The sequence below is a fragment of the Dasypus novemcinctus genome, chromosome 5, assembly GCF_030445035.2.
Source record: "Dasypus novemcinctus isolate mDasNov1 chromosome 5, mDasNov1.1.hap2, whole genome shotgun sequence".
Classification (NCBI taxonomy): Eukaryota; Metazoa; Chordata; class Mammalia; order Cingulata; family Dasypodidae; genus Dasypus; species Dasypus novemcinctus.
The window spans coordinates 131,082,344-131,105,776 of record NC_080677.1 but is presented as its reverse complement, the minus strand read 5'-3'; the positions used below and the strand labels follow the sequence as shown (position 1 = coordinate 131,105,776).

Here is a 23,433-nt window from a genome sequence, read left to right as displayed (position 1 = left end):
AGGGTCACCGCAGCTGGACTCTGGAGGGCGCTGGACTCTGGAGGGCGGGAAGGGGTGGGGGGATCGGGGGATGGGGGTGGAGAGTGGGGAGGGGAGGCTCAGGGGAAGGGCATCCAGGCCCAGAGGCCAGGCTGATCCTAACGGGGGGGGGGGATAGGGAGGGGCCTCTGGGCCCCAGAGTTGTTGGAGGGGGCCCAAGAGGTAGGAGTGGGAGGAGATGAAGGCACACTCCAGGGGGAGGGAGCAGCTGTGCAGGCGGGGCAGGGAGGTGGCCTTGGGAAGAAGCCGGGAAGGCGAAGTCCGAGGGAAGGTGAAGTCCGAAGTCCGGGAAGAGGCTGAAAGCCGTGCTGGCTAACATTTCAACCTTGGGAGGTTTAGGAGAGGCCCGGAAAGCACAGTGAAGACGGTGAGGAGGGGGAAGTAAGGAATGGGGAGGCCAGTTGAAGGAGAGGAAGAGTGGACAGGCAGCAAGAGGTAGCAACAAGGGTGAAACTTAAACATTTGCCCGTGAGCCCCTGGCTTCTTTAAGGTAACAGCTCTGGCCGCTCCCCTTTGAGTGGCGGCTGAGTTCCACGCTGTGGCTTTCTGGTCCTGTGACCACTGGTACAGGCAGGGCTCTCTGGGAGGGCCAACCTCTCAAGAAGCCCCGGCTCAGGGACTGGGGGAAGAGGCCAGGGAAGGACTGGGAGAGAGGTCACGGGGAAGGCCCCCCAAAAAGGCAAGGGAGGGAAGAATCAGCCTATAGCAAAAGCCATGGGCTAGGCTGAGGGGAGAACCCCCATTTCCAGGGCCGGCGGGCAGGCTGCCCCAGCGCTGGGAGGGTTAAGCATCCTTGAAGTTCCCACCCATCTATTGGACTCCTCCCACATGTTTACGTCTTCCCAGAAATATTCCCTTTTCCAGCCAGTCTACTTTTCTACACCCCAGTCCCTCCTCCTCCCCTGCTCAAAGCATGGGGTGAGGGCCAGGGGGCTGGGACTTGTGGGAGCCAGGAGACCCCAGAGCCAGAGCTGAGGGAGAAGCAGTGGAGGAGGAGAGGCTGGGGTGGTGGTGTAGAGGGGGACAGTGGGGAGAGAGAAGGGGCCAGGAAAGGGGGGTAGGGTGGGAATGGGAGACGGGGCTACTTCCCAAGTTTGGGCTAAAGGGGGTGGGGTGGGGTGGGGAAGGGGAGGGAAATGGGGACTTGGCTAAAACTTCTGTGGACAAAAGCCTACCTAGGAAAGAGTCCAACTGGAGCTGTGGCTGGATCCAGAGAAAGTGGGGATCAGGGCAGGAAGGAGTGGAAGGACCAGGAGGACACCAAGGGCACTGTCAGGAAAAGAAAAGGCCATTCGCCATTCCTCCACCTGTGCCCAGAGTTCTGCCAGGTATGGACCACCTGAGGGGCAGGGCCAGGGGATGAGGCTTCACCAGTTGACACCGAAACGCTGAGGACCAACACGCGCCCTTTGCAGGTGCAAGCTGACCAAGCGGTGAAGCATGAGGCAGCTACTGCTCCCGCTCGCCCTGTGGCTGGGCACGGTGGGCTCGGGCGGGGTCGAGCTCTCTGCGGTCCAGCGCCGGGGCCTGCAGGTGGCCCTGGAGGAATTCCACAAGCACCCACCTGTGCAGTGGGCCTTCAAGGAGACCAGTGTGGACATTGCCGAGGACACGGTTAGCACAATGGGCCCCCGGGGCTGGGGAGATGTGCGGGTTCACAGTGGGGATGAAAGGCAGGTCACATCCAGGCCTTGCTGTGACCACTCAGCTGGCTTAGCTTGCCTGCCTGTCTGCCTGCAGCTATTCCCAGCTGGGACATTTGTGAGGCTGGAATTTAAGCTCCAGCAGACAGGCTGCCGGAAGAAGGATTGGAAGAATCCAGAGTGCAAAGTCAAGCCCAATGGGGTAAGTGAAGGGGTGTGCTTGTAACAGGTTTGGTGAGGAATGTGCTGAGACTCCCTGAGGTTTGAGCCCTCACAGTGGAAAGCCTCCCTAGAAGCTGAGCCAGCTCAATCTGGGCCCTGGGGGCTTGGGTAAGCAGGAGGCAGGGTTGGGTTGCCCCAAGAAAATATTTGTTAGTGGTGGGGTCCACTTTCATCTGAGTTCTTCCCTCAGTTTTCAAGTCACCGTTAGAAGCAGCTCATGTTTCAGGGTTTGAGTGGACCTCACTACAGACCTTGTGAATTCCCCATTTTCTGAGATGTCAAGTCGAGATGGTTTCAGCTTGGGCTGACTGATTCATGATAGGGTTTGACTGCAGTTACCTCTGGGGCAAAAACACTGCTATAAGGAGAGATCCCTGGGTGTGGGGTGTATCCATATGGCTTCTAGTTCAGGCTTGGCTGATGACCAGCCCTGTGGCTTTGTAGGTTTTTCTAAGACCTCAGCCAAAAGGAGGGGAATGAGCCATACCAGTGATTTTCAAAAACTTCGGAGTCCCAGAACCATTTTATTCAAATCAAATCTTACAAGAAAATGCAGATATACTAATAGGTGAAATCTGAGTTTTTCTGGTGGAAGTCAGGTGGGGAGAATCCATCTGGAGAAGGACTGCTTTCACACACACACACACGTCCCAAAGTTTGAAAACTGAAGAACTGACTTCTGAAACATCAGGTGAGCTGCACCTGATATCCACTGACTGCATGACCCCTCACCTGTCGGTTCCAGGCTGCCAGGGGAAGGCTGGCACCTCTGGGGCATGCAGCCAACCCCCAGCTTCTGTCCTTGTGGTGCCATGCCTCCCCTCACCCCCTTCCCCCTGGTCCCGTGCTTCTCTTCTCAGAGGAAGCGGACATGCCTGGCCTGCATCAAACTGGACCCTGCGGATAAAGTTCTGGGGCGGATGGTCCACTGCCCCATACAGACACAGGCTCCCCAGGTAAGAACAGAGCAGAGGGTAGGTGAAGGGGCTGGGAGGAGTGAGAGCTGGGCCTGCAGGGTGAAGAGGGTCCTGGGCCTAGGGGGCGGCAGGAGGAGCTGCAGAGGCTGACAGTCTGCTCCCCCAGCAGGAACCTGAGGACCACCGGGAGGCCCAGTGTGGCAAGGTGGAGCGGGCCGGCGAGGACCCCTATGGCCACCACTTCCCCGGAAGATTTGCCTTCTTCAAGGCCCTGCCCCCGACTTGAGCCTCAGACTAGGAGGCAGGAGAGGAGGACAAAACTTGGGGTAGGGACAGCAACTTGGAATGGGGTTTGGGTTGGAGGGGGTTGGGTGACATTAGGCTGTGGGAGGTAGGGAGGGGCTGGAATTAAGAGCCTGGGAAGCTGGGACCCAAACAGCCTGCCTCATACCCAAATCTGTTTCTTTTCCTTTCTTTTAGAATTCAGTCCCAGTTCCTGGACGACTGTGAGAAGTAATCGGTGGAAAACTCCCTTTCCTGCATCCAGAGAAGACAATCCTATTGTTATCTCAAGCTAATAAAACTGCTCTCAGAGCCATGCTCTCTCCTCTCCTTGCATTCCCTCCTTTTCCCCTCAGCTCAGCTTGCACGAGGCTTATGAATGAGGAAAGGCTGAGGTGCTCCTTTTCTTACATGGAGGAAGCAAAATCCCAAGGGAGTACAAAATACTTCTGTCAGACACCCAGAAAGGAGTGGGCCTTCGCCCAGACGTCAGCATGAATGGAGAGCAATCAAGAAACAAGTATTTTATATATTCCTGCTATGGAAAAAAAAAAAAAAAAGACCTATATTTACTACATACACACACAAATAGAGATAAAATTAAAACAGAAATAAATATTTACTAGGGATTACTGTGGATGAGAATGGGCAGAGAAGTCTTCGGGGAAACACAGGACTAGGAGCAGATGGTCATTTGGATAAGCAGGTTTGGAAGGGGGCAAACAGCTTCCAAGAACTTTCTTCCTGTAGCCACCACACTCTGCCCACACCACCTCGCAGGAACGGGGAGGTGGCAAACCATGCCCCTCCAACTTTTCTCACCTGTCACCATAGGAAGAACTTTCTTCCACTGAGAGCTTCAGGCTGGGGCAGTCAGGAGTGACAGCAGATGTGGGCAGAGGCTCGGCCTGTGGCATGAGGAAGGCACAGGGGCCTCTTCCCCAATTGCACACCGAACATGGCAGGAAAGCCACACTCAGGCAGGAGCCTGCAGAGAGCCCTCAGACCTGCCAGAGGCCATTTGGGAGGTGTTTCCTTGCTCAAGAATACAGAGGGAGGAAAGTGAAAGAGAGGAGCTCTTCTGAGGAACAGAGATAAAGAGCTCAGCCTGGAGGGCCAGTGACAAGTGTTATGAAACCTTAGGACAGGGACAGAGACAGGAAACCCACAATGTGAGGACCCCACGGCCACGGGCCAGGTTGCCCCGGGCCATGGGGGCATGCTCAAAAGACAAAGGAAGAGGTGGTGCCTGCAGGGCTTAGTGCCTGCTCAGCCTGGGCCAGGCTGTTGGTGGCCTGGAGGTCCAGATCCCGGCACTCCTGTAGCGTGTCCTGGAACTGCCGGCAGGCTTCCTCTAGGATGGAGCTGCTCCGGGATGGCCAGGACTCCCAGTATCCTGGCTCCACCCAGGGCTGGGCCTCTGTGGCTCTAGGGCCTGGGTTGGAGCTGGGGCGCAAGGAGCTGTCCAGGTCTCGGCACAGCTGGTAGAGTTCACTGCCACGACCACTTACCCGCTCCCCATCAATGACTTTCAGGGTGGGCAGCAGCTCTCGGACCCCAGCCCAGTAGGAGGGGCTGGCACACAGAGGGTTGCTGAGCCGGGCCAAAGGGTCCCGGAGCCGCAGATACTCAAGGCTCCGTAGTCCTGTCAGACACTGCAGCTGGCCAAGCGTGGCCAGCAGGTTACCTGCCGCATTGAGACTCTGCAGGTTCTCACAGGCGGCCAGCGGCTCCAGGGCAGTCAGGCGGTTGTTGGAGACGTTGAGCACAGCCAGCTGGCGCAGGGAGGCCAGCGGGCCCAAGTGGGTGAGTGCGTTGCCAGACAGGTCCAGCCACTCCAGGCCCAGGCACTCGCCCAGGCAGCCCAGGTCCAACAGTCCCATGCTGCGCAGCCTCAGCAGCAGGATGGACTCCAGGGCAAATTCACCTGTGCGTGCCTTCAGCAGCTGGGGTGTGATGCGCACCCCTTCACCCTCTCCTGGCTTCTCTCCCTGGGGCTCCATGAGATCAAACTCAGTTCAGAAGGCCTGGGCCCTGGAAGAGTCCCTCACAGGGATGTGGGTCTCACCTGGGTCAGCTGGCTGTTCAGCTCAAAAAACAGTGCCATCAGTTCTCCTGGGGCCAGAGACAGGAGGCTTGTTTCAGACACCCCTGGCTCAAGGGCCAGCAGGTCCCTAAGGAAAGAATGGAACAATCACGCAAGCCTTTCCCGAGCACTCCTCTCCTATGTGGCACGAAGTAGATGACCCAGACCTTACCATCAGGGCCAAAAATCTAGATGGCCAGGTAATATCTGAGGAACCAGGTCTGGAACACAGGGGGCCCTGTCTTGGCTCCAGTCCAGCAAGGCCACACTGGACAGAATTCAGGCCCAATGTTACAAATCCCATATTTCAAATGAGATTTTGGGGGCAAAATCTCATTATTTACTTCTTCAGTAACCACTTATGATCTATCATTCTTAAGAATTTTCAGGGAAACGGACTTTGGCCCAGTGGTTAGGGCGTCCGTCTACCATATGGGAGGTCCGCGGTTCAAACCCCGGGCCTCCTTGACCCGTGTGGAGCTGGCCATGCGCAGTGCTGATGCACGCAAGGAGTGCCGTGCCACGCAAGGGTGTCCCCCGCGTGGGGGAGCCCCACGCGCAAGGAGTGCGCCTGTGAGGAGAGCCGCCCAGCGCGAAAAGAAAGAGCAGCCTGCCCAGGAATGGCGCCGCCCACACTTCCCGTGCCACCGACGACAACAGAAGCGGACAAAGAAACAAGACGCAGCAAATAGACACCAAGAACAGACAACCAGGGGAGGGGGGGAAATTAAATAAATAAATAAATCTTTAAAAAAAAAAAAAAAAAAGAATTTTCAAGTGCCTTAAAAGTTTTATACTTATTTTTTGGAATTGATAATAGGTAACCACTGTCACCAACTTCTTTTGTTTCCTTCTGGGCTATTCTATGCATATGTAAACACAAACAGGAGTACACTGTATCTTGCTTTATTGACTCAAAAATATTATTTTTACCTGCTTTTTAAAAAAATATTAGCAATATATTCAAAATGGTTTCCAGGTTATACAGGCCAACTTGTGACCTCTGGTTGAAGCTGGAAGGGCCTAAGGACCAATCTAGATGAGGAAACTGAGGCCAAGGGAAGGGACAGTGAAGCCACCCAGCAAGTTCCCAGACAGTGCCCTCCCCACAGCTCTACACCTCATGCTATCCGCCTACCCCCACCAAACTAGTTTTTGCTCTTATTATCACCTCTTAATCATTATGTGTCAGACAGTAGGGTTCCAGCTGCAAATATGATCAAATTTCAAAAAAATGAAAGCTGGGGGAGGTCAGATAGTCCAGGAAGCCGCCCTGGAGGAAGGGTAGGATAGTACCTAAGCTGGCTTCGAAAGGTGGGGAAGGGGCACTTCCAGTCACCAGTGGGTGTGGGGCAGTGCAATACAGGTGACTATGGTAAACAGGGCAGTGGGAGACCTGGGGAAAGGGCAACGATGACACAGGTCCAGAGAGAGGGTCAAGGTTTACACAGAGAGAAAAACAAGAATGGACCTCTCCTCAAACTGGGAATTTCCCAACCCTGCGGACTTTGGCCAGGCTCAGGGCAGGCTGGACCAGGACTCGGGAGTTAAGTGCTTAGGCCAGCTGGGAAGGGTCATGCACTTGAGCTATTTAAAAAATCTGTGGATCCAAAGTATCAAGAATTCCCAAGTCTGAGTTACATAACCAACACTTTTTATTTCTTTTTCTCCTAGTAACCAGGCCCAGTGCCCATTCCATTAGCTCCTCCCACACCCACCAGCAAGGACTATTAATTAAAGAGCTCCATACCAGGGAGCTGGGAAGGCTGTCAACAGCTCTCTATCCCTTCCCATCTTTAAGCACATCCTCCCTCCACCCCATTTCTGAGAAAAAGGGGAGGGTTCTCGTCTCATGATCTCCATTTCTTTACCTAGGTCCCCTTCTAGTCTGCAACACTGGTCTACTCATTCTTTTTTATTTACACCTCATTTCTTTCTAAAGGGATGTGAAGCATCTACTAAGAAGTCTGTATTTATTCTATGCAGATAGGAATCTATTAGGAATTTGAAGTAGGAGAGTGATGCTTTTAAGACCACCCTGGCCAATAGGCTGAATGTTGCAGGCTAGGGTACCAGGCACCAGAAACCTGTTACAAAAGCAGCAAAAGGTAAGGGCCTAACAAGGGCAATGAGGAGATGGAGAGAGGAGAGACAACTTCCAGGGTTCCGCTTAAGTGATGACAGGTGGTTCCACTCACAAATAAAGAATACATCAGGGGCAGGTTGGTGCAGGATGACCTCCAACTATGGAGCTCTAGTTTGAGGTGACTAACTTTCCTTTTTCAAAGGCGGCTGGAGCTCTAGGCTACAGAGACCCAGGAGTTATCAGCATATTTTGGCAGCATATTTTGGCATCACACTCAAGAGTGTGATGGGTGTTGCTCAGGGAGAAGGTATGGTGCAGGGAGTCAGCCTATTTTGGATTATAGACCTCTCTCAGTATCTGTAGGTCTCACACTTTCTGGAATGAGAGTAGTTAGGGCCTTCTGGTATACAGTGAAAACCAGAAGTCAAGGGCAGAAGTCCACCAACACTAACATTTACGAGTCTCAATAAGAGTCTGGGAAGGATATTAAGCCTCCAGAGGGAGAAAATATGAGAGGCTTTCAAGGAGCGAGCAATGGACTTTGTGTAAAAATGTCAAGATGAGATCTGAAACATGCCCAGTGGATCAGGCAGCTGTGAGCAGAGATGAGGCCTTAGATCATTGCAGAAGGTTAAAGAATGATCTGAAGACCAAGGTGAAGGGAGGCAGAGAACCAGGGAAGTGGGTAGCTAAAGACAAAGGATTTCTTCAAGTTAAAGCTAGAAGGAACACCTTGATTTTACAGAAGAGGAAACAGTGCAACAGAAGTTCAAATTGGGTCTAGAATCAGGCCATCCATGCCCCAAAGTCACCCCTGGGCAAAAGACAGTGACCTTCTGGAAGAGGACCCAGTATCTCCTGGCTCTGCTTGAGAACAGCCCTGGGTCCCTGCACCCTCACTGCCAGTCTCATGGGCAGAGCCCAGGCCTGACAGCCAGGCTGCCTGGCTTCTCAGGGGTAAGCTGAATAACAGCACTGTGTGCGCAAGGCGAAACTGATTCTCATACGGGTCCAAGAGCTCTACTTTACTCATGGTCACAGGGCTTGCCTCAAGTATGAACAAGGTGAGTCTGGGGTGGAACTGAGGATGGCCCGATGCCAGCTGCCTGAGTACACCTCACTCATGGAACAGGGTAACAGCAGACAGCATGTTCTTCATAAGCAAAAGATGGCTTCTTAGACACCTAACTGCTTCAACAGTCTTCTTTATTTTTTATAAATGTTTTTTATTTTTTAAGATTTTTTAAAGACTTATTTTATTCCCCCCACCCCCAAGTTTGGTGTCTGCTCTCTGTGTCCATTTGCTATATGCTCTTTGTGTCTGCTCGTCTTCTCTTTAGGAGGCACCAGGAACCAAACCTGGGATCACATGAACAAGAGTCCTCCTCCCCCAACAAGTGAGTCTACAAAAAACACTTGGTTATTACACAGACGAAGCTATGACTAACAGCTGACACTCGGGTCTCATTCTGAGGGAGGCTGACCCTGAACAGGGAAGACAAGCAAATTCTCTTGCAGTCAAACTTTACCTGACTAGAATATAGGGTCAGAAAATGAGGTCCATGAAGTCAGCCAGGAACAGAGAAGAACTAAGTCTGTGGTCTTAGAGAAGCCTTAAATAAGCAGTCATGCAAAAATATAGGGGATCCTTCTTGTACCTCAAACCCTACCCTCCTCAAACACTTTAGAGCTGGGTTTCTCACTCTCAGTATTATTGACAATTTGGGCCAGATAATTCTTTGTTGTGGGGGTCGCTCCTGTGTATTACTGGGTATTTAACAGCATCCTTTATCTCTACCCAAGAAATGACACTAGCAACCCCCCTCACCCCCACTCAAGTTGTGACAACCAAAAACGTCTCCAGATATTACCAAAGGTCCCTTTTGGGGTTAAAATTGCCCCTTATTGAGAATCAAAGCTCTAGAGCTCAATCCCCTAGCAATACCGCCAAGAACCTGATGAGACCATCAGCGTCTCTCACCCGCTTCCTTTCACCTTCCACATTCCTCATTCAGTCCACATCCTTTCCAAGGGGACACAGCAGAGTTACAGTGAGGACACAGTGAGGGCCTAACAACCAAGAGGTGATGGCTCTTCTGTTTTGTTTTTCTTCTTCTGAGCCTCTGGGATCAGATGGAGAGTAGTAGAACCCCCAAAGGAAGAAGACTTTCCTTCTTCCTCTCTTCTATCCCCCAACCACTCATCAAGAACAGAAGTTCAGGGCTCTCCATGCTCACATTGAGGGCAGTTGGCTGAGGGGGCAGTGCATGAGGATGCCATTTTTTAAAAATGGGTTTTCACCCACTAAAAAGGAAGAGGGAATCTTGCTGAAAACTGACAATAATTTGGGGGTGGGAGTGGGGAGGTGGGCTCAAAAGTCAGCAAGAACATCCAACACTGCTCCTGCTTCCCAGCACCACGGGCAGAGGATCTCTGGAATGGGGAAGAGGAATATAGAGGGCTGGCTTCATCCCTTCTTCTGTACCCCCTAACTGCTCCCCAGGTGACCCTAGAGGCACAGAGTATTTCTCAACTCATTAACCTACAAAAGCTAAGCTGACTTGAGTCCTGAGGCCACTCCCCTCCTCCAGGACATCCCAGATCTCAGAAAGATGCCCCTGGGGTCTGGAGAGGTTATCGCCCAAGGGGTCTAGACTCTGGTACCCGGAGGATAACTCAGGAGTGCTCTTCACCAGGGACAATGCCTCTACTAAGGACAGCTAAAGGGATGCAGCAGACCAACATGCCTCCCCTGCAGCAACTTCAGAGTACAACCAGATGCCTGGCTCTTCATCCCAGACCTACTGAATCAGAATTTCTGGGAGTGAGGTACAGAATCCTGCAGTTTTGAGATGTACTCGTGGTTCTTATTCAAGTCTGAGAACCACTTACAATTTAAGGGAAGGGAGGCTGGGAGAGGTCCAGGCCTGGGTGCAAGGAAGCCTGTGAGCATACTCTGCACCCCCAATCACACACCCCTCCCAGCAGTTAGGGGAAAAGTAGAGGTGATCTAAGCAATTTGAAAGGCAGACTTCAAATCAAATCATGCTATGCAAATCATTAAGTATATTTACAAAGGTTTAATATATAAGATGCAACTGCTGTATGTTGAAGTGAAAATACAGCATTCTAGCACACATGGTATGATTGTAAAAGAAAAGGAAATTGTTGAAGTACTCAGAGGCTGCCTCTGAAAGGACTATATGGTTTGTGTTAATTTTTCCTGCTTCTTTACAGTTAATCCAAATGTCTTATAGGAATTATAGTAAAACACATGCCTGACCAGGGACGCAAGGGCACAGCCCTCTAGGGAGTCTGACTCACCAGGTGCTGTCAGTCCGAAGAGGGGAAGGTTTGCTCCCTTATCCCATGGCCAGGGCCAAACTGCAAATTAGGCTTTAATGAGTGCTTCACCATGCTTTAACTACATTCTGTAGTTGTAGTGACCAGCCCTCAAGCAACCTAGTGGTATATTGGGGTGGCATGAGAGGCAGGCCTCCCACTGTCCCACATGCTCCCGGCTTTCCGTTCTTCTTCTCCCCATCCAATCTCCCTAGTTCCTGGATCCCAAGCTCTCGGGTCCTGCACTCTGCCCTAAAGGAAGTCTGAGCAATCTATAGTATTAGTGGGTTCCATACACTTTCCCTCTCTTCTGAATTAAGGATTTGCTTTCTATATAACAAGTGGCCAGGATTAAACAAACGACATGGGGGAGGGGGGATGAATGTAGCACCAGGGAGAATGGGAGGAGTGGGTGCGTCCAGGACAGGATATATACTCAGCATCCTGGAGCCTGGGTGAACTATTGTAGCTCATCCTGAAATTGCTTTCAAGAAAACACAAAGTTTTCTGTAGTCTGGAAACAAATTACTGGTAAGAACAACATTTGAAGGCTGGTATGTCAGCTCTCTTCAAATCATACCTCCTCACTAGCTAGTCAGTTCCATCAACTAGGGGTTCTCGGGCACTTTGGGAGTCACGGGAAAGAACAGGCCCTAAGAAGACTGGTGTGTGCACATTTGTGCATAAGTATGCATTTACCTTTTAAACTGGCTAATATGCCTTGGGATTCTGTCCTTCTACACTGAAAGTAATTTCAGAAGGAGCTTCAATAGTTTATCTAGGCCCATGCTCCAAGCACCCACACCTCCCCTGTCCCAGCCACTTTTTTAGAAAGCATGCTTCTCAAGGGCATGTACTCCTTTTAGATACCTGGACAAGGTACATGTAGGGCCCTTATAATGGTCCCAGAAACCCACAAATATTTATAGAGTGTTACAGTTTATAAAACTGTATAGTCACTTATAACAAAGAAAGCCTTTTCTATGTACATACTGCTAGCAATAAGTTAGTTAAAACAATGTGTGGATGGAAAATAAAAATGACATCTCCCTGAAAAAAAGTATGGCAATTTGTCAAAAACCGAGAAACTGTTTCTGATCTTACCAAAGGGGATCAGGATGCTGGCTGTCCCTATCTGCTGTTCCAGCATGCCACACTCTCCTCTCTACTTTTATCTACTACAGAGTTTTAAGGGTAGATTTTGAGAGCACTGGACTTTTAAGTGTTCCTCACTCCTGTGATTCTAAGAATCTATGTGGCAGAACTACCACAATCTGCTCCTGCCCCGCAGTCTGCTCATCCGACCAGACTTAAGAGACTACATGGTCTGCTTCTTCTCCTCAGCCAGGTCACTACTGGAGAAGACAAGGGGAGGTGGAGTGTAGTTGGGAAAGTGCTCCAGGTTGGTCTTTAAGAAGAGGAGATGCTCAACAGTCTCTGCTTTGAGAGGGGAGTTTTTCTCTATGATGGTGGGGCTGTTTAGGGAGGCAAAGATACTTTCAGAGAAGGTTCCCGTAGGTGGGCAGGTCAGATAGAAGACGGCCAGTCTAGCTAGGGCTGGCCAGACTTCACACTTCTTCTCCCAGTAAGCCAGGGGGTCCTCTTGGGCTCCAACTGTCTCGTTCTCACGCAGATACCTCTTGACCATGATGCTAGCCAGGTGGTTCTCCGTGGAGAGTGAGGCTCCGCTCTTCTCAGATGCCAACAGCCCCACACTCTCCAGCTGTTCTAACAGGCTCTTCTTCTGGACTAGTGGGAAAGATCCAGAGCTTCTCCATTGCAGTGGGTCCTTCTGGTTCTTCACCTCAGTCCCAGGGCTCTTGGCCACTCCACCACTCAAGGTTGCATCCATACAGATATCCTTGGGGTTCGGCATGTTTGGGGAGTGCAAGGAGGGCGAAGCAGGCAAAGGGTATTCAGATACCATAATCTCTTTTACCTTGTACACCAGAACCTGCTTCCAGTGATCAATATCAGCCCCCAAGGGCAGAATGGCCTCAATTTTCCCCTTGAAACGTGGGTCCAGTAAGGTAGCCAGCACAAACTCCTCCTGGTGGAAAAACTCACTGAGGTGATGGTCTGTGGAGAGCTGCAGGGCCAAGCCCTCAGCCAGCCGGATGGCTGCACCCATCTCCCTGGCACTCTGCTCTGAAAAGTGCCCATGAACTTGCTCTAGGAAGATATGCAGGTAGCGCAGCTGGGGCAGCACCTGGCTTAGAGAAGCCTGGGCTGAGCTTGACTCCAGGACAACCATCTGAAAGGGCTGGAGGAGCTTGACAAGTTTGTCTGTCAGACTCCAAAACATGGAAGACAAGGCTTTCCCAGCCTTCCCCAGCTGGTGTTTTCCCTCATACTCTTGAAGTGGCTGCTGCTGCTCCACCAGCCACTCCATCAGGTGGTAGGATGAGATCCAGTGGTCTGAGACTTCCTGAAAGGGCTGGGAGGCTGGGAGGCCATACTGGTGCTGTAGCTGGGTGAGGAGTATCCGGGCCTCTGCAGAGCCTTGGAAATGATCACAGATGGCCCTGGCTGTGCCAAGGATGATCTGGGCACTGTGATGGTGACACAGAAAGTTCTTCACCAGGTTGCTGAGGCAGTTGGCAAAACAAGGGATGTGGGTATAGCCCTCTCTCTTCACTGTCTGGTCTGGCTTGGACCAGTCACCTGATACTAGGAAGCCTGGCCTCAGGGAGATGCGGCTGAGCCACAGGTTGATCTGTTCTGACAGTTCCAGGTGCCTGTCCTCTGGAGTTTTCTCCAGGGGTAGGGCTTGGACCCAGAGCACAGCTTGTTTCCTCAGGCTTCCCGATGCCACCTGCATGCTGCCTGGCTTTATCACCCCCCAGTGGGCAGTGAGCACCATAAAGTATACTGCTGAGTCCTGGGTTGATGTGGATGTGGTAAAGTGAACTCGGTTCCCTCCAGCCCACTGCATCTCCTGAACGACCTGCTCATTCATAGCCTCATGAAGCAGAGGTAAGGCCTTATCCGAGAAAAAGGCTGGTGAGGGAAGATGGTAGCAAGGGTCAACCTGGGCCATAAATCTTCTGAAAGGCTGGGATGAAACAAAAGAGAGTGGCAAGGCCATGCTACAGAGCAATTCTGCAATGCTGTGGTTCCAGGTCTGTGCCCGTGGTTGGTTGGAGGCATATATGTCACCCGAGTCCTCCCTGACTTCCCTACAGGGAGCAGATCTGTCTTTGGTGGCAGTGGGCAAGGACGGTGGAAGCAGAAACAGCTGCTCATGCCTGCCCAGGGCCAGTTCCCCATTGCTACCTTCAAACAGTAAGGCATCTGGGCAGCATCCTGGTGATGGGAGCTCCCCAGAGCCAACCCTGGAGGTATCTGTGGGTGAACCCTTCTGCTTTTTTTCCTCAGCCCTTCTCACCTTCTTCCCTTTGTTGGCTATAGTTTGCCTTCTCTCCCATTCCAGCCTGTGCGCACTTGCCAAATGACGGACAAGTTCTGAGGTTTGGAATTGGCCCTTAATTTTCCCCTGACTGATACTGGCATGACACAGAGTACAAATGACACGGCAGACATTCTTGTAGTCAGTGGTAAAGAACTGTCTGACATCTGAGGTAGGCTTCTGACCTGCAGTGTCCAGAGGGCCCAGGGTATGCCAGTGAGAGTCCAAGCCCTTGACCTTTGGCTTTAGACTTCTGATCAGCTTTTTCAAACAGGGTGGCTTCTGGTGACTCAGCTGGGGCTCCAACTTCTCCCCCATGCCAAGAAGAAAATGTTTTTTCTTCCACTTCTTGAGGTGTCTCAGCTCTCTGGCCAGAACGGCTATGAGGATGTCAGCTTGCCTTTCCTCCTCATTCTCACTTGACTTGTTTTCTTCACACTTGTCAGGACTGGTCATCTGGGGGGGACGGAGGAGGGTCTGGGCCAGAACTGGGCTAGAAGAGACCTGGTCAGAGCTGAGTGATGGGCTCAACTTCTTTTGTGACTGCTCCCCTTCCTCTCTCCATCCAGGAGCCTTCTTGGATGCCGCCTTCTTCACATGCTGCAGTGGGTGTTCCTGCCCAAGCACATGCTGGAGGCCACAGATTCCAGAGTTTCCATTTAGCTTATTCTGCCCAAGGCTGGCGTGGGAGGCCCTTGGGAGGCTTGGTAGGGCTGCATGGGCTACAGGTGGGTGAAGTTCAAGCCTCCCCAGAGAGCTGGTTTTTCTCTTCTCATTGCAGACAGATAAGTGAAGGGCATCTCCTTCCTGCTTTTTCAGGAGAACTTGGTCCGGATCAGGTAAAGGGACTGATTGACAACTGGGGAAGAGGCAGGGGCTGCTCTCTTGGTGGAACAGGTCCCTTTCATTCTTCATTTGGGAGGTACAAGATCTTATCATCTTCTTCCTGTGACCATTGCTGGCCTTCTCCTCTTTCTCTACAAACTCGAGTTTGACCTCAGTCCCTGGCATGCCCTCCCTGCCACCCCAGCCAAGTCCATGAGAAGTGTTAGTAGCTCTGGTGTTGAACTCAGGGCAGAGAGAAGCAAAGGTGGCAGTTGGACTCTTGGTCCTGGTCATGGGGGAGGCAGCACACACAGAGGGCTCCAGCTCCTCTGATTGTGAGGGTATATGTCTCTTGGGGGGCTTTTTTATTTTTTCCACTTTCAGCATTCTTGGGGAAATGAGAAGATGGGCCCAGGCTGCAAAGCAAGATGAAAAGAATGGCTCTCAGCTGCCCTATGCAACTTTGGGGACCACCAAGGAAGAGGGGGTAGCCCAAATGAGAAAGTAGAGAGGTGAAAAGAGGGAAGGACAGAGGAGCTGCATGATAATACATAATTAGCCTCTCAAGACCTCAGTCTCCCTGGCGAAGCCTGACTTGCTCACCTCCAGATCAAGTGGTGCATTCCCTCAACGGAGTCCCCGCTGCCCTCTGTACAGTTGTGGCTTCTGTGTCCATTTTATTTGCCAAACTATTTTTCTCTTTTTCTTTCAATATTAGGAACTTAGTAGGCACTTGGCAACTGTTCTGTGTATTATGGATGCAGCATAAAATAGGCAAGTTCCTCGTGTTCCCATGGCTTACAGGCTAATAGGAGAGACAGATGTGAATAAGATTCCTAACAAAATGTAAAACTGGAGCCCTGGCAAGTAGTATGATGTAGAGGTATGTGGCACAGTATGAACATGATGAGGGGACTGACCCAGTTAAGCAGTCATGAAGGTTTCTCTGGAAGGGATATCAGAGCTGGCTGGCCACAAGTGCTGGATAGGAGGGCACAGAGCCTATCTATCTCTGTATCCTAAGCACCTAAAACTGGACCTGACACCTAATAGGGGTACAATAAATATGCAATATAGCTCAGTGTTTGTTGAATAATGCATCCCAAGTTTCCTAAGCCAAAGACCTAGCTTAGATCATTTGAAATTCCTTCTCTAGAAATCAGCCTCCTCCAGAGAACACAGGACAAGGGTAGTTCCTTAACTCCAATGACCTCAGGACTCAAAGTATCCTCTTGTGCTCCCTTCTCTTTTATGGAGAAACTTCTTGAAAGGGCTGTTTATACTTTTTCACCTCCGATTCACTTCTTAAACCATTCCTATACGGCTTTGGTTTCCATTGTTCCACTGACACTGCTCTAGCCAAGTTATCCAATGACCACCCTGTCACTAAGTCAAATGGACTTTCGTGCAACACCTGAGCACCTGACTTCTTCCTCCTTTTGAAATGTTCTTTTCCGTTGGTTCCCATAGCACATTTTCTTGGTTTTCTTCCTACCTCTCTGACTCCTTTTCAGTCTCTTTGCTGATCCCCTTTTCCTCTCCCTTAACCGGCATTTTTCATAGGTTCTCTTCTCTCTTTGCACACAATTCCCCAAGATGAGTTATCTTCTCCTATGATCTGAATTATCATCACCATACTGACTACTTCCAAGTCTTTCTCTCTAGCTCAGAAGTTGTTCTTAAGCTTCTTCCCTTATGTGCTCTTTCTACAATCAGTTCAATCTCTGCAAATGGCACCTCTCTCTACCCTGATGCTCATGTCCAACGCTTAAGCATAATCGTTTACTCTGTTCCCCCTCACTCACTTTCCTGGAGATTTGGGGCTCTAAAAAGAAAAGAGACATGACAAAGTCAGAATAGAAACAAGTAGAGAGAAGCAAAGAAAATGACAGGCAAGGAAAAGCCCTGTGAGGTGGGATGTTTCCTTGGGGAAGAGAAAACTCTGAGGAAAATGACTTAATAATTTTTATTAATTTAAATGACTGAAACTAAATAGTCTCCCCATCTTTTCAGACCAGAATAAAATGTAGATCAAATAAGATTAAGATTTAAAACAAACACAATGTGAAAATGAGTGATGGTAAATATTAAGTATTACCCAAGAAGGCAAGACTGCCTTTCACAGATGACAAGCTAGCTGAGGTGGCTCAGATGAGACCTGGCCTTAAAGAGAAGTATGGGCAGATACTGAGGAGCTCCTTCCATTCATGAGGATCCTTGGACGGATCAATAGTCATAATTTTGAGCCCATTTCTCAAGAACTCAGTCAGCTAAAAACGAAATTAAATATATCAAGCACACAAAGCAGCACATGAAGTGACATTTGCAGAGGGGGTGGACAAAAGTACAAATTAAATGGAAGATCCTGTCCCTGTCCTGGAAGAACTGCTCTAGGGGAGATTCATGTTAGAAACAGAGGAGACTTACCTCAGCTCTTACTTTACGATCAAAGAAACCGAAGTGACGGTTAGTGGAAGAATGGAACCGGTTCTTCAGAATCAGTTTGTAGGCTGCATCTCTATCAACAAGAATGTAGAATGTGGTATTAAAACTAGGTCTGCACATCAACCACCTTCACTGACAATGGTAGAGAAAAGGGGAAAATGTGTTTTTGAGGACTGAGGCCTGGGTCATGCCCCAAAATCATCCAAAGATGTATTTAATTTCCCTCAAGGTGTTAATTCTGTTCTGTTCCCTAATTAACCTTGTCCCATTTGTAATTCTGTATTGTGCAAATAATCTTCGTCCATTCAACTGCTGAACAAGTATCTACCATGAACCAGGCACTGTGCCCTGAAGATTAAGACTAATCGTCCAGCTAATACTCAAGGGTCAGGATGAGAAGACAACTTGTAAAGGGGCATATTACTTACAGCAAGGTAAATGGTATGAGGTGCTACAGAAACAGACAGGGTTTCCCAGAAGAGTGGAGCCCCAGACTGATTTAAAGGTAAACAGATTCAATTAAGTTGAAGAGTTTAGACTTTTTTCTTACAAGAGGTTGTTTACCTTAGATTGCTGCTTTAGCACCTTTAATTTCTGATAGACTCCAATGGGTAGGTCCTGGATCTGCTGTAATCACTGGTCCCAGTGGTCAAGCCACCCTTTTCTCTTTCACTGAAGAAAGCTCAGTGGAATGAGATTGAACCTGACACTGTTAAGAGTAACCTTGAATCTGCTCTAAAATGAAAAATTTTAAAGCAAATCATCTGAAATTCCAGTACTTTGAGTATTAATAGTAATAATAGATCAAAAACCCACATTTGAGGGCTACAACTATGATGAGACAGAGACCTGAAGGCCTTTTAAGCCAAGGAGTGGCCCTCTGAGCCTGCACACTGGAAACCTCACACACAGGCAGACACATCACTGGGAAGCAAGAGACAAGGAGGGCCACAGCAGGCTAAGGGCAGAGGGGACATCTTAGAGAGGTATTCAGGAGGTAGATTATGCTAGAATTGAGAAGGGAAGAAGGAGGAGGGATTACAGACTGACACTCTAGTAATCTCATTTCCTAATACAGTCCAATTTGGGATATATTGAGTTTGAAGTTCTTTTGGAAAAAAACCTTCAGATGTAGATTTGACAGATATATGGGTCAGAGGAGAGAGGTCTGGGCTAAATTTACAGATCTGGGTAAAAATCTCTGTAGAAACAGAGGGAAAACGTGCAGAAAGTAGGTAATGGCTGCCCAGTCAACACTGACAATATGGGGAAGATAGAGGTTGAGAAAACCTCAAAGACAACTGAGAGGCAAAGGGTAGAGACATGAAAACTCAAAAGAGAGATTTTAGGGAAGCCAAGGGAGGTCAAATGTCATTTCACTGGATGAAGGTAGTGCCTGGGGTAGGGAAGTGAGAAGTATGGGAGAACCAGGAACTTGGAACGGTGGGGATGGAGGAGGCAAGAGAGGGTTCATTCTTTGAAACAGGAGGGAAAAGGCTTGGCTATGTCTCTAAAAAGAGAAAAAGTACAATGGGAAGAGAGGGCAAGGATAAATACATAGGAAAGATGGGGAAACTGAGGGCACAAATTTTATGAGAAAATAATTCACGGTACACAGGTAGTGAGTGGAGATTAGAAGGCGCATATATATATATTTTTTGATATAGGAGGAAGGATGGGTGTGGTAGGAAGCAAGTTCTTGAGAGTGGATGGGAAGGGAACTAAGGCAGTTTATCGCTGAGAGCCTCTTAATTCTTAAGTGGAAGCTATATGATTTCCTAGCAGTGCTTATGGGAAGGGTCTCTGTGAAGTATTCCAACACTTACATATTTGTTTGCTCAATCAAAGTTTATTCTAATTGCTCTTGCCAATCCTTTCCCCATGTGCCTACCCAGACTCTGTTCTCCAGAAGGAAGGAGCCACTTTTCTATTTCTCCTGTGCCTGCCTTACCCAAGGGCCTTGTGAAGAGTTCAGCTCCCCTGGGCCATTCTATAACTATGTCAAATAGACCTCTGTCTGGGTTTTCACTCTGCTTGGTCCCACCAGGTCTCTCTTCTCTCACCTCCTGCCATGTGGGGGAGAGGGGACCTATTTCCCACCCAGAGGATTTTTTCCCCCAGTTCAAGTATTTATTGACTGCCAGGTATTTGGAATACGAAGATGAATAAAGTATTATCCCTGCCCTCAAGGAGCAGGGATAAAACATCATAATACAGTAGGGTAAATGCAATATGCACATTATTCACAAGATGCTATGGGAACACAGAAGAGATGGCTGAGATCTGGGAATGCTTTTAGGAGATAAACCAAGTAGGAGTTCGTAAGAACAAGGTCAGGAATGGGGTGGGAGTGGGGACAATATTAGAAGAATCAGAAAAAACGGGAGAACATTGTAAGTAAAGGAATGGAGGCATGAAACAGCATTGCGTGCTTTGGCAACTAGAGGTAGTTCCATTTAACGGGGATGGCAAGTAAGGGGAGGTGGTATGGGGAGGCATGGCAGAGGATGATGACGGTAAAGCAAGGAATGTCAGCTTCTAGCTTTATGAAAAAGTTGTTAATGAAGAACTACAGTTTGTCTAATAAATATTAATAGAGAAAAATTAAAATCTGAATCCACTGGAACAATAAAAACCAAGATAATGGGTCTGAATGAAAGTGGCTCTGGAAGTCAGGAGCAGGATTGCAGCATCTCACATAGGATTCACCCCTCCTGTTCCTGAAGCTACAATCTGTTTCTAGTTCAGCCACTTTTATTTGCTGGTACCATTCCTGGGTTATTTACAGAGAAGGAAAAGGAAAAAGTGGGTGAATGCTGAGAATGAGGAGGGGAGTTAAAAAATAAATATCTGAGTACATGGATCTCCATGTGGATGTCTAACATACAGCCCAAAGTCAACATATTCAACCTGAAATAATCGTTCCCCGTAAATCTGCACCACCTATAGCCTCCCCATCTCAAATGCCAGCAACGCCAACTTTCAAGTTGCTTAGACCAAGTCTGCTCCCAGAAGATTTTAAAGCACTTGCTGGGGTGGGTGGGGGGTATATGGGGACCTCATATTTTTTTACTGTAACATTAAAAAAATAAAGACAAAAAAATATTTTAATATGCAAATAAGCCCCCCCCCCAAAAAAAGCACTTGCTGAACCCTTAAGTCCTAGGCTTCTCACACTTTCCTCTCCTACCCACCTGTGACCAAGAGACTGAAAGGTGGTGAGGAAAAGGATGGGAAGAGAGGAATACGTTGAAGGAAAAAGATTAAAAGCAAACCACTATATATTTTTGGCTTTTGTCCCATATTCAAATGTGGCTACTTATGAAACATAAGAAAGATGTTTTAAATAATAATCATGCATTATCAGATTTTACATTATACAAAAGTGACATGTTTCAAACTACTCACCAGCAGAACCGTTTGCTCTTCTCTGAGAGGCTGTTTTCTTTTTTTCATAATGTAATAAGAACACGACGTCCAGGGTCAGTTATCTGGTTATTTAAATCCTGGTTCTGTTACCAACTAGCTGTGTGATGGTGGGCATGTGATTTAACCTCTCTGCGCCTAGGATTCCTCATCTAAAAATGGGGATAATAATAGTACCTACCTCAAAGAACTGTGGTAAGAATTAGATGAGCTCCGGTAGGTATTTAAGCGCAGTTCTTGACTTAAGAGTATAAGTGATGTATAAGACCCAGCTACTCCAGTAGAGATTTGGGACTCACCTAGCGAGTTTCCAGGCGCGGGGACCACTGGGAAAAGAACCCTGCACTAGGAATGGGCAGAGCCACGCCGCCACTGACAGGCTGTGTAAGCCTCGGCAAGCCGACCCCCCGCTCCCGCCCTGAGCTTCCCTGTTTGTGAAGAGGATAGATAACGACCCCACCGGCTTTACCTTGGGCCGGGTACTCGGGTCGGCGGCCAGCTGAGACAGCCTTGGGAGTTTCCAGTCGCTGCGCCTACGAAAAGCAGTGGGCACAGAGCGCCCACGACAGGCCTGCGGTGTGCTGCGAGGGGACGCCGCCGGCCGGGCCTTCTCAAGCCAGCACCGTCCCGCCACCAGCCCCCTCCTCCTCCCGGTAGAGAGAAGCTTCAACCCCCGCGGTTCAGTCGCCCCGCGCCTAGGGAAGAAGCTTTGGGGGGAAGACGCCAGCCGGCCTCGAGAGGAAGGGGAGGGTTCCGGCGAGTGCGAGGGGCCACTTCCGGGAGCGACTGCGCGCGCTCCCTCCGGGAGGATGGTACTTTGTCGCAGTGAGCGCGTGGAGCACCTAGTGCGCCGGCGCGAGCGGCCGCGGGTGTGGCGGTTGCCTGAGGCTGTGAGAGCTGTCCGGCTCGCGGCGTCTTCTTGGCCCGAGGCTACGGGCTGTTCTAACTCTGACCAGTGACCTTGGAGGAACCACTTGCACTTTCTTATTCAATACAAGCTTATTGAGCGTTCACTCTGTGCCAGGCTCCAAGATGGATAGTGGCCTAGCTGTCCCCTCTTCTGTAGTAAATGACCCCCAAGGTCCCTTCCGCTGGCATTCTTTGTTTCTTGAGTCTCTTTTCCCTTGTGTGATCAGTGTCTCATCCGTGCACGCAAACACATGGGATCACAAGATCGGTAATGACCCACAGGTTAGGGGTCTCTCCCCCGCCTACCGAATAGGATGCCCAATCTCCTTTCAGGAAATCAACCCAGGAGTATCTCTTGGGACAAATTCCGCGCCAGAGGCCTTGCACCTGGCTCAGGAGAACTGCTGACTGGCTGTTCAAGTTTCCCTTCTTGTAAGCTGCTGGGGATATATTTGTCAACTTCTCAAATGTCTTTTTTTCATTAATTAGATTATTTATATAATCTAAATACTAATCTTTGTGCACTGCAAATATCTTCTCCCAGGCTTATTTAGACTATCTTTTTCCTTATTGTCATGATCACTCTCTTATGTCCTATTTTAAACTTAAAAATTTAAAATTTGACGTTTTTTGCATTTAGGTCTTTAGCCCACCTGAATTTCATTTTTTTTGTGTGTGATCTGAGATAGGGAATTAATCATATCTTTTTCCATTTAGAAAGCCGTTTCTCCCGGCAGTCCATCCTTTCCCCACTGATTTGTACAGCTTGCCCTGTTCACTTCCGTATATCCAAAGATCTATTTCTAGACTCTATATTCTGTTCTAATGGCTCTCTGTTCTGTTCTAGTTGTATATCTTTGCGTGAACATTTTTTTTCTGGGGTTTTTAGACATGATTTAAATACAATAAAATGCCTAAGCATATATTGCAGTGGGTTTTGACAAATTTATTTACCTTCATAATCACCACCACAATCAGGATACAGGTCTTCTATCACCCTCACTAACCCCCCCTCCCCCCCAAAGTTCCCTTGTGTTTCTTCCCAGTTAATCCACCCTGGCCCTAGGCAATCACTAATCTGTTTTGTATTATTATAGATAGATTTGCATTTTCTAGTTTTATATAGATGGAATTATACAGTATATACTCTTATATGACTGGCTTTTTTCTTGCTTAAAACATGTTTTTGAGATTCATCCACTGTTGATATATGAATCAGTAATTAATTTCTTTTTATTGCTGAGTAGAATTCCATTTTATGCATATAGCATGATTTGTTTATCCATTCTCTTGTTGATGGAAACTTAGGTTGTTTCCGGTTTTTGGCTATTACAAATAAAGCTGCTAGTTTTTGTGTGGACATATGCTTTTATTTCTTAGGTAAATACCTAGGAGTGGATGTGCTAGGTTGTATGATAAGGTAACTTTTTAAGAAATTGCCAAACTTTTTTAAGAAGTTTGTGTTATTTTACATTCCCACCAGCAATGTCCTGATTGCTCCAAATCCTTGTTAACACTTAGTATTGTTGGTCTTTTTAATTTTAGACATTCTAATGGGTATGGGATGGTATCATATTGTGGTTTTAATTTGCGTTTCCCAGATGACTAGTGATGTTGCTTATATTTCCATAAGTTTATTGGTCATTTGTATGACACTTTTATGATGTTCCAGTTCCATCTTTTGCCCGCTTTTAAAAATTGGATTTGTCTTCTCATTGTTGGATTATAAGAGTTCTTTATATATTTTGGATACAAGTCCTTTGACAGATATATGTATTGCAAATATTTTCTCCTAATTCATG

The 23,433-nt window shown here is 48.7% G+C and overlaps 2 protein-coding genes across 9 annotated transcripts; one reads left to right on the top strand and one right to left on the bottom strand.

Annotated features, from left to right (window-relative positions):
• The first annotated feature begins 248 nt into the window (after nucleotides 1-248).
• On the top strand, nucleotides 249-3,419 carry RARRES2 (retinoic acid receptor responder 2). Of its 3 annotated transcripts, none has more exons than XM_058297571.2 (7): nucleotides 249-406; nucleotides 1,210-1,367; nucleotides 1,455-1,653; nucleotides 1,780-1,884; nucleotides 2,765-2,860; nucleotides 2,991-3,147; nucleotides 3,302-3,419. In XM_058297571.2, the coding sequence occupies exons 3-6, from the start codon at nucleotides 1,480-1,482 to the stop codon at nucleotides 3,105-3,107; spliced, it is 492 nt and encodes a 163-aa protein (XP_058153554.1). In that variant the 5' UTR covers nucleotides 249-406; nucleotides 1,210-1,367; nucleotides 1,455-1,479; the 3' UTR covers nucleotides 3,108-3,147; nucleotides 3,302-3,419. The 3 variants fall into 3 exon arrangements, with proteins under 3 accessions (XP_058153554.1, XP_058153551.1, XP_058153552.1); XM_058297568.2 differs by having other exon boundaries at nucleotides 2,988-3,147; XM_058297569.2 differs by lacking the exon at nucleotides 249-406 and adding an exon at nucleotides 911-957 and having other exon boundaries at nucleotides 2,988-3,147.
• Nucleotides 2,409-21,550, bottom strand: LRRC61 (leucine rich repeat containing 61). Of its 6 annotated transcripts, none has more exons than XM_058297563.2 (4): nucleotides 21,192-21,536; nucleotides 20,705-20,874; nucleotides 17,279-17,369; nucleotides 2,409-5,277 (listed from the first exon to the last, which is right to left on the bottom strand). In XM_058297563.2, the coding sequence occupies exon 4, from the start codon at nucleotides 5,104-5,106 to the stop codon at nucleotides 4,327-4,329; it is 780 nt and encodes a 259-aa protein (XP_058153546.1). In that variant the 5' UTR covers nucleotides 5,107-5,277; nucleotides 17,279-17,369; nucleotides 20,705-20,874; nucleotides 21,192-21,536; the 3' UTR covers nucleotides 2,409-4,326. The 6 variants fall into 6 exon arrangements, with proteins under 6 accessions (XP_058153546.1, XP_058153547.1, XP_012383254.1 ...); XM_058297564.2 differs by having other exon boundaries at nucleotides 20,705-20,741; XM_071215335.1 differs by lacking the exon at nucleotides 2,409-5,277 and adding an exon at nucleotides 7,468-15,267 and having other exon boundaries at nucleotides 21,192-21,550.
• Nucleotides 21,551-23,433: the final 1,883 nt, after the last annotated feature.